Source organism: Echiichthys vipera (assembly GCF_963691815.1).
Source record: "Echiichthys vipera genome assembly, chromosome: 15".
Lineage (NCBI taxonomy): Eukaryota > Metazoa > Chordata > Actinopteri > Perciformes > Trachinidae > Echiichthys > Echiichthys vipera.
This window is the reverse complement of record NC_139840.1, coordinates 26,212,346-26,225,289: the sequence shown is the minus strand read 5'-3', so window position 1 is coordinate 26,225,289 and position 12,944 is coordinate 26,212,346. Positions and strand designations below refer to the sequence as shown.

Here is a 12,944-nt window from a genome sequence, read left to right as displayed (position 1 = left end):
AAAAAAACACTGACAGTGAGTAAGTTTCACGACTTCCTGTATCTGGCCCTTCAAATTAAAAGCCTTCCAGCCTTTTACAACAGGTCACATTGTTAAATTAAGATTTTCCGCCAACATGAGAGGACAAAGAAGTAGAGCTGCCCCGGCTCACAGAAGCAGCTACACCAGAGATACTTTATATTAAACATTTCAGGCAGTGCCAATGGAACAACATGGTCTACACTTCCTGTCTCCTAAGTGGGCGTGGCCTTGTTTGAACGTCATGTGGATGGATGAAAAGTTATACGCATATTAAATATTTTTGTTTTCTTTTTCTAACATAAGAAATTTACACAGCTCATAATCAATCGTAATCCGTGTTTACATTCTCCTCTCCCATTGGAATCAATGCACTCAGGACCAGCTGCTAGTCTCCTAAAGAGGCGTTGACGTGATGAAACACATGTGGCACAGATACAGGGAATGAATGGAAAACAAAGGTGAACAATAAAATCATGAGTCAAACATGTACAGTTAAATGACCCACTCCCTGCTGTATCTACTGTATTCACTGTAGTTGACTGTACACCGTGTGGCTCTGCATTGAGGGATTATTAGCGACATTCCAGTTTGACCTCCAAATAAAGCGGTTTAGATCATCCCGATCACCTGTTGACTTTGCTGTAGCGATGTCACCGTGTTCCTACATCTCAGCAATTAACTTGATCAGCACAGTGTTATTATATCTGTTATGAATGATGACGTATGAAAACAAAACCCTGGTTGCAATGATCTGGAATTATCCTTTAAACCCTGTAATAGGTAGACTTGCTGTTTTCTAACATGAGTCTCAGCGGACATAACAAATAAAAAATAGGGCTTTGATACTTATTTTAAAGATGAATATTCGAATAAAAAGGGTAATCTCCATACCATAGTCCTCCATCCATCAAGATACTCCGGCTGTGACTGTCTGCCCTGGGTGCCGTTGGCTGGAGACTGTCATGCTCCGTCCCAGAGGAGTTCTGATGCTGCTGATTAATGACACTGTTCACAGGTCCTTCCCCAGGGTCTACATGTGTGTGTCCATATTTAGGTTGGTATACTACTACAGAGCACAGACCCACTTTCATGTTTCTGCACACACATTCATCTATTATGAATTTTCTGTTGTGTCAACAGTTCACACCACTAATTAGATTTCCAGTAACTCATCATCAGTTGTCCCATCGTAGCAGTTAATTGTACTGTTATTAACTCAAAACTCATCAAAAGATAACTTTTAGCTAACCATTTACTATGAGAAAATAATTTCAATTATTTGCCCATTATGAATAAATTACATTGCAATTATTATTTATTTATTTTTTAGGTTAAATAGTAACATTTAGTGATAATCTCTCACCTGTACCACTAGGGTAGCTAGAAAAAAACTGCGCCACACCTAATTATCTCCAACGTTTCAACCCCACATACACCGGTAGGTTGAGTTTTATTTTGCATCCGGCAATTACATCTCCAGAGAGACACTGTGTGCACCAACATAGAAGGAACAGCAGCGTATCTTCATGGATTATTTCAGAAACTGAACATTTGAACACAGCTCTGTTTCCTCTCAAGTTTATATCTACAGTTTTTAGGTTTGCTGCTTAAATGTCCCATATATGTATATGGGTATATGCTGCAGTGACTTTACTCTGCGCATGGAAACATTTAGCAGTCCCTCTGATCATTAAAGTAAATAAAGAAAAATACTTCTACAGCAACACAATGCATAAGTCATATAGCAACCTAGTCTACTGGGACCGGAAGGCAGAGTGAAATGTCCATGCGGCTGCAGGTCTCTAAATCAGAGGAAATAACTGTTTCACGTGGATGATTACAAATACAGTAACTGCGGATGCGGATGGTGTCGGAGCTGATCGGTGCATCACTCGTGTCTAGGAGCGGCACTGTCCATAGGACTGAAACAACAGCCCGACAGAACACATCATGATTTCTTTACATGGTTGTAAATAGAACTTTCTGCTTTAACTCCACTTCATCCATAGACAGAAGGGAAGTGACAGGTTCACAGATGGAGAGAGAGCAAACCGGTGTTAACCGGTGTAAGCTGTTTTTGAGTGATTGTTGTAAATGCTCCGATTGATAAATATGCGTAAATACACAATGGTTTGTTTGTGGTGACAGTTTAGGCGCGTCCAATGTTCTTCAGGCATTGAGAATTTCTGATTCACCCGCCGGAACAGCATTTGTAGGCAGGCTCTGCATGGCAGCAGATGTTATTTTTTGAAGAAAATCATTTTGAATCTATTTTATAATGAACAATTATTATAGTTAAACCATGATAGCCTAAGTTCTCATAGGGCTATAACTGAAAAATCAATTCTGCTGTTGATGTCTGAGTGTGCCAGCTGCCTCTTTGGGTGGCACAGGAACACCCTGGTACACCCGAGGCTACGCCACAGACGTGTACAGTGCCAGCAGATTTCCAGATGGAATGTTCCCTCTCAGGAACTAACTAACAGATGCCACTGTTCTTCTTTTTAAATGCGACTACAACCTGTGCTACAGCAGATATTAGTATACTTGTTTTAGTTTATTCTTGTTGTCACTGTATTCCTAAATAGTGCTGTAGCTCAGTGGAACTTCAACAGAATTTGGGGAAATGTCCTTCATGGTTTATCAAAGCATTCGACACAATCATCAGTCATTACACACAGTAGCAGAGGTACAAGGTCACTGTTCTGTACACAATCCATAGAAGTGTCCATTAGAGATCATGAGATAGCAGGTGTAAAAAAAAGATGTGGGCTGTATTTTAAATGTCACCTTGGCTAAAGTACCATCAAGTTGTCCTCATGTCATGTCTGGTAATAGGATTGATGTACTGAACAGCTGACTTTGGATGTCACTTCTATAGAAAGAAAACAGATATTTCACTCTGTCTCTCTCTCCTCAAGGTGCTGTCTCTTGGTGCTGATGTGTTACCGGAGTATAAACTGCAGACTCCCAGGATCCAGAAGTGGACCATCCTTCACTACAGCCCATTCAAAGCTGTGTGGGACTGGGTCATTTTGCTCTTGGTCATTTATACAGCTATATTCACTCCTTATTCTGCTACATTCCTACTGAGGTTGGTGGAAACTCACACATCACAGATGCTCACCTGACTTGCAAGAGTTAAAGTGTACTTTCAGCGTAAAATCATCCCATGCTCTTTTTTGACACTTGCACACTTCAAATAAGCCATTGAGGCAGTTTTTCTTGTGTATAAACTATTGTGGGTAAACAATTTTTGGATCAAAAGTGTGACTATCAAATTCAATATTTAATTGAAAAAAATTAATAAAGAAAAATTAATGAAAATTAATAACTTTATTTAAATTAAACATTTATTTAAACAAACTCACATTGGAAAACCAATTAAATGTAGGGCCTTGATTTACGTTCAGATTATGAGTATTCTCCATAAACTTATCGTTAATCAAGTAAATATTAGTTATCACCAATAATTATCAAAGATGATAATAAAAATGACTCTAGTTAAACCAAAGTTCCTCGGGGCACCACCTTCACAGACGGAGTGAACACTAATATAAAAGTCTCATTAAATATATTAAACTACTAATTGAGTGTTGAACACTGATAAATGTAATAGTTTAATCAGTTGAAGGATATAAAAGTTATTTTCTTAGTAGACGCTATTAGCGACTCTCCCGGATTTCTGCGTTAAAAGTTTATACACAAAAAAGATGTCTCAATGGCTTATTTGATGTGTACGAGTGCCGAAAAAGACCATGGGATGATTTTATGCCTGAATTTCACTTTAACTATATAGATGTAAGGTTTTCCCTGATGTCCAACTACTGCTAGAACTAACTAGGAAAGTTGATACTTTTAACCAGCAAGCATGGTGTCACTTCTGGGCATAGGCCTACCTTTTGTTTGGAGGTACATTGTTTGGGTGCATCTCAGCAAAGATACGAGTTACCATGACACTCTTTTCCTTATCCAAACTTTAGATATTTCATTATTTAAATTAACTTTACAAGCAGTACATTCAAATTTTAAATGGTTACTTTTCTGAGGTTCAGTATTTAATATTGTACAAGCTGAATGAAGTAATGAATCAATGATTGCCTTTAGTGACCAGGAGGAGGCAGCCATGCAGACCTGTGGTTACTCCTGTTCCCCCCTCAACGTGGTGGATCTTATAGTGGACATCATGTTCATTGTGGACATCATCATCAACTTCAGGACCACATATGTAAACTCCAATGATGAGGTGAACTAATCTAATACACTGACTAACTTATTGATCCATTAATTTACCTTCTCTGTGTGTTAGCTTATTGACCCACAGATTCACCAGCTCATTTATAGAGTATTCGTAGTTTCAAGGTCAAGCAAATGAGGGTTCATACTAGGTCACACCTGATGTCCACAAGGCCGTGCAGGTCATTGCTTTGGCAGACTTTTCAACGAATGGTGACTGACTGTAACAGAGTATAGCACCACATTATACTCAGACTAAAATCACGGATAAAGGCTTCTAAAACCAAAAACTACAGAACTGGACTTGTTCAAGCACGAATGTGATCTTAAATTGGGGAGAGATTAACATCATCAATAACCAAGAATAGGCCGTTTACCCTGACATTAGCACGTTTCTGCTGTAGCCTAGCAGAGGACTGACTGTGGAGTAACATTATAGCAGCATTTTCTATCTCACCAATAAAGGCTTCTAAACGACAAACTCCACAATCAAACAAGGTTCAGCAGGAATGTGAGCCGAATTTGTGGATAAATTAACCGCATTGACAACCAAACTTACAGCTTCTCAAACATTAGCATGTAGCTGCATGTAGCAATGTATGTTAACACTGTAGCAACGTGTAGCAATGTAATATTGCTTATTAATGTTGTTCATTTCCCTCCACATGCAGATCAAATTCCTGCTGGAAAATGTCCTGTTGTGTACTTTTGTTTGTTAGAAGCCTTTATTATCGATTTTTCATGGTACAATGTGCTGGTAACGACTCTGGGAAATAAGAAGAACACACCTGCATTTACCACTTATTGCCATAGGTGCCGCCAAAGCAAATAAACTAGAGATCTTCCAGATTGTAATTTTAAATTAACTCCGCAACTTATTCCACTCAAAATGTAATGCCATCTGAACCTTAACAGCTCGCGAGTGGTTGCTTGCTTCTTGAACAGACCCAAAACTAGTGATGTCATTTTCTATATTTTCACAAAGGTTTTTGTTGAAGTGCCTTGGTTATTTAAAAAAACATGCTAGTACAGCAGTGGTATAGACACAGTTTACTCTTTGTGACCTGTCTCCTCAGGTGGTGAGCCAGTCTTCTCGGATTGCAGTCCACTACTTCAAAGGATGGTTCCTCATCGACATGGTGGCAGCCATTCCCTTTGACCTCCTCATCTACCGCTCAGGAGAGGAGGTGGTTAGGGGAAGTGGAGAGGGAGAGATAGGGTGGAGGGAGGGAAAAAAGAAGATAAATGAAGGTGGGGCGATGGAGGTTTGGGTAAAAAATGGGATCTTAGCGAGGAAAGACTGGTGGAGCTGCAGGGAAACATCTCACATTTTCTGTTGTTCCAGTCACATAGCTGCTTTGTGTCTCTTCCTCCTCCTCACAGACCACAACATTGATTGGCTTACTGAAGACAGCTCGGTTGCTGCGGTTGGTTCGTGTAGCCAGGAAGTTGGACCGTTACTCAGAATATGGTGCAGCTGTCCTCTTCCTCCTCATGTGCACCTTCGCCCTCATCGCCCACTGGCTGGCTTGTATCTGGTACATTACTTTACCTTATCCTGCAGTATTTGTAATCCACACCAAAACTTGAAATGCATGGCGACATCCAGCCTGTGTAGACAGCTGTTTTGATTAAAATAGAGGCGTACTGTAGTACCAAAAGATCCATGGATAGTTCTGACCTTAAAGGGGAATTTTTAGTATTTTCAGCCTGGATCTTATTTCCCCATATGTTTGTGTCTCAGTGATTAATGGGTACAACTTTTTGAAATCGGTCCATTATTGAACGCGGGTGCTGCAGCTCAGCTCAGCTGCCACAAATCGTTCTACAAGAACGACCGTCAATGTATGTCTCTTAAAAGTGCTTGTTTCCAATTAAAAAATTGTGGTTCCCATTAGTCATATAGACGTAAATTCATGGAGAAATAGGCTTCAAAGTGGAAAAATACTGAAAATCCTCTTCAAAAGAAGAGTTTTGGCATGAATCTGACCTGATCTGTATCTAAATATTTATATTTATGACGGAGAACGACTCTTAGAGAGGAATTGGCCCCCACCATTCACTTAAAGGCACCAGCGTATAATTAATACAATCCTAAAAACGTAAAGTAAAATGTAATGTGAGCAAAGAGCGTTAGTGATAATTCAGCAGGAAGTTTTGTCAGTTTCTTACAGACCACATTACGTTTCTGGGTACTGCAGTCAAGAACATATATCACACAGAACATAACAACCAATACCCGAGATCCACTTCATCATCACTATAGTATATAAATGAAACGTACAGTGGTCAAGTATAAAAGAATGAAATTTACAATAGTTTGAGATGATGAAAACATGAAGTGTACATAAAGAAAAACCTAGTTCTAGAACAAAAGAAAATGAAAGGATAATAATAATATTAATAATATTAATAATATTAATAATATTAATAATAATACATGTAACACTATTGACAAAAATAGAGTTAAGCAGATAAACAAGGTTCCGGAGAATATACAAAAGAAAATCTCTTTAAATAACTCCTGAAGCAGAAAAATGTATGCAAGCATTTTATATTTTTGATATAATTTCCAAAGTCAGGAATAAATGTTTCAATAAACTGGCTTTTTGTATATAAAATTTACAGTCAGTTGTATGTTTTAGCTTTTGTTTTCATAACATAAATTAACATAATTATCTTCCAACTTAACTGTATGATTGGATTGGTTAGCAGACTTCTCTGGAAGCTGTTTAATTATGAATACTCATAAAATAAAAACGTTATTATGTTGTCTTTATCTTGAAAAAAATCCCATTGACAAATATACAAATCTTGAAATAGAGTTGTATATTATTTATACATTATTATTATTATTATCAGGCATAGTTTTGTAGCGTCCTGTACTACTCTTGATTTGTCATGAGTAGCAAATGTGTACGGAGGAAGCCATGTTGTTTGTTTCACACAAATGTTCCAGTAATGGAGTCATTTTTCTGTTACTGTAAAACTATTGCTTATATATTTATTATGGCTTTTCATACGTATTCCGTTTACAAAGAAATTAAGTTTTGAGGTTTTTGCTCATGTCATTCCATCATCTGTAGAATTCCACCTGGATTAGCATTTATAACAGCTCAGTATTCTAAATTTGATGTATTCACTTTGGTGCTCACACTGGTTACGTACTCTTTATTGCATATGATAGTTTTGTGGGGAAATAAAAACAGAATTTTGCTGTTGTAAGGACCTATTGATGACATCTTTGTGGCCGTTTTGTTCTATCATACATCACAATATAAATTGTAGGCCTCTTATCAAAAAACGCCTGTGATGTGATGTGTTTTATCTACTCAAAGGATTTGAGTAGCTTTCAAATACTCTTTTCTTCCATGCAATTTTTTCCTTTCTAAATGACATCATTAGAGATGTTGAAAATAGTCAAGTCAAGTCAAGTCAAATTTGTTTTTATAGCACATTTCATACGGCAGGCGTGAACTCAATGTGCTTCAAGAAATTAAAACAAAGATATATTGTATAACATAAAATAACATATAAAAATATATAAAAATAAGAAAAAATATTACATGCATAAAAAAAACATTTAGGACATTATACAATCATACAAGAATGCATTATTATCATCATTTAAAAAGGAGATAGTAATAATAATGATAATAAAAATTCTTAAAGCAAATAAACAGGACAGAAATAAAACACATTCTTGAAACATGACTAAAAGCTTGTGAAAAATGATACGTTTGTAGTTTACTTTTAAAAGAAGACACCGTTGCAGCAGACCGTAGTTCATGTGGAAGAGAATTCCAGAGAGTAGGACCATAGTGGCTGAAAGCGCCATGGGCTGATTTGGAGTTGATTCTGGGCATAGTGAGGAGCTCTTTAGCTGATGATCTAAGGGATCTCACTGGTGTGTAATCATTGGCTGTTTTTTTCAGATTGGTAGAAAATGCTGCATCCCATGTAGTGTGTCCAGGAGGATTTTAAGTGTCTTCTCACCCCAGGTATGCCATAGGTAATGTGGAGCGGTCCTCCTCGGCTGGGATCGGCTGGTTGGACAATCTGGGTGAGCAGCTGGGGAGGCCGTACAATGACTCCATCATCGGGTCGGGTCCTTCCATCAGAGATAAATATGTCACAGCTCTGTACTTCACCTTCAGTAGTCTGACCAGCGTAGGCTTCGGGAACGTCTCCCCGAACACCAACTCTGAGAAGATCTTCTCCATCTGCGTCATGCTTATTGGTGGTGAGTTCTGCTAAAAACCCTTTAGACCATGTCAGGAAAACCAGTGAAGCACTGTGTTTTTAAAATGTAGCACAGTACTAATGATTCTGACATGAAACTTACCGTAGCATAGCTTAGTCACAGACACTTATGTCAAGGAAATGACAATTTATACTGGGGGGCGTTTGTACAACCTAGGGGGGCCCTGGGATTGTGAGAGTTGTTTTTTTTTTTTTACATTTTAAACTTTAATAGTTTTCAAATCTTTTTGGTGCAAAAATAGGCTACCTGAAATAAATAGCTTATTTCCATTGATGGGTTTCTAACCCCTCTACTGTCTCAGCTCCATTTCCCTGTCTATCTCTGCTCAGTGTAACAGTGATCATACAGTGCAGCATGGTCCTGCACACCACACACACACTCACGCTACATCAGCTATCGGCATGATCTCTATAGTAGCGCTTGTAAACAGAACCCAAGTTTGCGGGTTGACAGTTCAATTACCAATACAAATGTAGGCTACACAATTCACTCTGACGTATTCAACTTTAATAAACACATCACAATCAAACATGGCAGAGCAAGAAAAAGTGCCGACAGTACAGTGCCATTTACATAAGTTATGAATTTATTCCTTCACCGTTAAACACTACCTTACCTGTGTGCCTGCTCTGTGATCATGTTTTCTCAAATGAGGCCTTGACATCCTCGCTGTTATAGGAATATTCAATCAAAAACATCCTGAACAGGCATCCAAAGATACGGCCTACTTCAAGTCTCTGAGGGATCAGCACCCTGTTTGCCCTTGATGTCAATCAAAGTGAAAGTGGGTTGGTGGCTTCTAACAATATTACTTTATTATTTGCAAAGTCTGGCTTAGCGTTCACTGTGAGCGATTCTCTGGTAATTCTGGCAATAAAAGAGGCTATCTCCAAAGTCATGGAGCAGGACGCTGCGCCAGTCATCAAGGCCATCCCACTCTGTAATGATACTGTTGGCCGGCACATACTGGCTGGAGATGTCTGTCTGTCTGTCTATCTATCTGTGTCTATCTATTGCCAGTGCATCAAGGTATTTGCTCAAAGAAGGTTGAGAACAACTGATTTATAACGAATTATTCGGATGAAAAAGCTCTCAAAGAATCCAAGTAGCAACAGGTTTCTGCTGGCAGGCGTAATATCAAAATCTGAGCAGGTGGTTGAGGAGGTGGAGGGAGTCGTAGCAGCGAACAGTGTTCACATCAGCTGGGAGAAGTTAAATGGCCAAATCATACAACTGCATGAATACAACTTGACGTGAGTCAGCTGATCACATGGCTGTTAGTTACATTACATTTCATTTAGCTGATGCTTTTGTCCTAAGCGACTTCCAGTAAGTGCATTCAACAATTAGGTTGCAAACCTAGTGCGGTAGCTTAAGCCGATCTATAGAGTGCTACATATAAGTGCCTTTTTTTTTTCTTCTTCTTAGCCAAGGTGCACTCTGCGGCAGAAGATGTGTAGATTTTCTGCTGTTGTTGGGGCGCTCGTTCCACCATTTGGGAACCAGGGCAGCAAACAGTCATGACTTAGTTTAGATTTGTCGATGCAGAGCGGAGAGGGAAGGCTGGGGATTACGGTTTAATCATGTCCTGCATGTAAGCTGGGCCTACTCTGTTACCAGCACGATAAGCAAGTGCTAGTGTCTAGAAACAGATGCGAGCAGCTACAGGAAGCCAGTGAAGGGAGCGGAGGAGCGGTGTAGTGTGAGAGAACTTCGGTAGGTTGAAGACCAGTCAGCCGCTACATTCTGGATTCAGTCAGCGCCTTGTCACACTGATCAACCTACACACCTTAGATAAAGAGCTGCAGGCAAGCTGTGCCACTGAGGGACCATATCCCCAACCCTGTGCCGCTGAGGGACAGCTTGCCTGCAATGTCTGATGCCCCAATGAATCGTCTATTAAACTTCTTGTTTGAATAAAAGGTCATTGATACAAGTATCTTTTTGGATCTTTTCTCCAGCTCTCATGTATGCCAGTATTTTTGGTAATGTGTCAGCCATTATCCAGAGGCTGTACTCTGGTACGGCACGCTACCATGCCCAGATGATGAGAGTTCGAGAGTTCATCCGCTTCCACCAGATCCCCAACCCTTTGAGACAGCGGCTGGAGGAGTACTTCCAACATGCATGGTCATACACTAACGGGATAGATATGAACGCTGTGAGTATGGGACACTTTAAGCTGATGGAACTCTTTCTCTGTCAGCCACATGGTTAGGTTTAAGTTGTCTATGATGAGAGCTGATTCTTTCTCCCATCAGAGTGTTTGCTAGTTAAACAGAGTATCTGTTCAAGATCCCAAAGTTTCCAAAGCTAAGAAAATTATTTTTAACAAACATCATTTGTGCTTTATGGCACTACTAATCACTATATCTACTGACATCAGGGCCTTAATGAGAGTCCGGCTAAATTAGCTCTTTAATCCCTCTTGAAAAGCCACTTTTGCAAAGAAGCTTTTTATTCGGTGTTCATTATATGTGTTTAATAATAATAATTAATATATTCTATATACCGAACATTTTTCAAGATACTAAACGATGCTTTACACATTGCATTACATTTATCTAGCTGATGCTTTCAGCCATGAAGATAGCACCCAAAAATGGCTAGAATCACCACCAACACCAAATATGTATATTTTCATTATTTTTTAAATATACTCTTATATTCTTTTACTTGTGCAACACCTAGTTAACTTAATATAGTATAAATAACGATGATGATGATTTTAGTTATTATTATTATTATTTTCATTTTTACTACTACTACTACTACCTTATCTTGAGGTCCTGTCTTAACAATACATTTGGCCAAATTATTTCAGCAGGGTTAATATTTACATTATGGCACATTAGGGCAATGTAATATACGAGCATAACAATACAATTCACAAAGTGAGAGGACAGGGGCTCTAATGACTGTAGTAGAAGTAGATAGAAGTGTACGGGTATACAGAATACAGAAGACACACATAAGATGGCTCATGTAAGTGTTTGTCGAACTTGCTTATAGGGGAATTTAAAATGGAAATATTGCAGGAACCGTACAGAAGTCTCAGTGAAAATTAGATGAAATAAATCTGTGTTGATTCTTGGAATCACAGGAGCTCAAAATCATATTAGCCACTACAGAACTAGTAGTTGCAGCCCATAGCAGTGACTGGCCTAACACCAGTAAAACCGATAGGGAACACTTCACCAGCTACCAGTTTGTCAGTGCAGATATATGACATCAACACAGCTGTAAAATGACTCTATAAATATTATCATGTTTGCATTAATGCTACTTATAACTAAGATATTAATCCAAGGGTGTCCCGTCTGTGTGACCCCTCTGTCTCGACTTCTCCACCAGGTTTTAAAAGGGTTCCCAGAGTGTCTCCAGGCAGATATTTGTCTCCATCTCAACAGGTCACTGCTGCAAAACTTTAAGGCTTTTAAAGGTAAAACTAGTTTACATTACACTACTTGTGTAAATACATATATGTATATACTTTCTATTTTTATGGTTAATAGTTTATTATGCACCGTCAAATCACGTCAGATTCTTTGTAATGCAAATTACTTGGCAATCAACCTGATTCTGATTCTGATCCTGATTCTGATACATGAAGTGGATCTTTCATGAACACATTTAGACATCACACATTTACAGTATAGTCGTACACAGTACAGAAAGTACATGTACTCAAGTACTGTAAGTACATGTCTTATGTTTATTTACTCATGTAATTCTATTTTGAGCAACATAACTTAGGGCTGCTCGATGCAGGAAGTATGACATTTACACATGGGCCGTTGTATTATTAGAACCGTTGGAGTTCAGTCAAATTCTGTGGTGAGCGGTGACGGAATTAGTGCATAAAAACTCACCATAATGCAGGAAAGGAAGTGTTTGATGCTCAAAATGTCTTTTTGGAGGACTCCCAGACCTGGCTTAAAGTGAAATTCCGGCGTAAAATCATCCCAGGTTCTTTTTCATCAAGTACACTCATCAAATAAGCCATTGAGACAATTTTAATAACTATTAACGGAGATATTCCGGAGAGTCGCTAACAGTGGCTAACAACTGAATCCTGCTAACAGTGATTAGCTTGGGGCAGCATGGTGAACGCATTAAAACGTCTTTTTTAACCACTAATACTGCTCCAAATAACCTCTTCAGTAGCATGAGAGGAGTCCTTACACAGAAAACAAAGCACCAACAATGTAGTCAGTGAACCCAGAGTTTATTAAATGAGTGTTTTAAAGACTTACCTACTGGCCCCTGTACCAGCTCCTCTCATAGTAAAGTCAATTCAAGTGGATTAGCAAAGTCAATCCCAAAGGAGGGGGCCCATTGATGCTTTGTTTTCTGTGTAGGGACTCTTCTCATGCTGCTGCAGAGGTTTGATGTTATTTTCAGCAGTATTAGTGGTTAAAAA

The 12,944-nt window shown here is 38.8% G+C and overlaps 1 protein-coding gene across 1 annotated transcript in view; it reads left to right on the top strand.

Moving 5' to 3' along the window:
- The window catches only part of LOC310958230 (voltage-gated inwardly rectifying potassium channel KCNH6-like), a gene marked incomplete at both ends in the record, with an annotated part of 75,227 nt that overhangs the window by 46,403 nt on the left and 15,880 nt on the right, over window positions 1–12,944 (top strand). Inside the window, 7 exons of the mRNA XM_083929079.1 lie at window positions 2,943–3,115; window positions 4,129–4,267; window positions 5,334–5,471; window positions 5,641–5,795; window positions 8,259–8,500; window positions 10,483–10,682; window positions 11,876–11,963. Coding sequence (XP_083785205.1) covers window positions 2,943–3,115; window positions 4,129–4,267; window positions 5,334–5,471; window positions 5,641–5,795; window positions 8,259–8,500; window positions 10,483–10,682; window positions 11,876–11,963 — 1,135 coding nt within the window. The remainder of the gene's footprint in view (window positions 1–2,942; window positions 3,116–4,128; window positions 4,268–5,333; window positions 5,472–5,640; window positions 5,796–8,258; window positions 8,501–10,482; window positions 10,683–11,875; window positions 11,964–12,944) is intronic.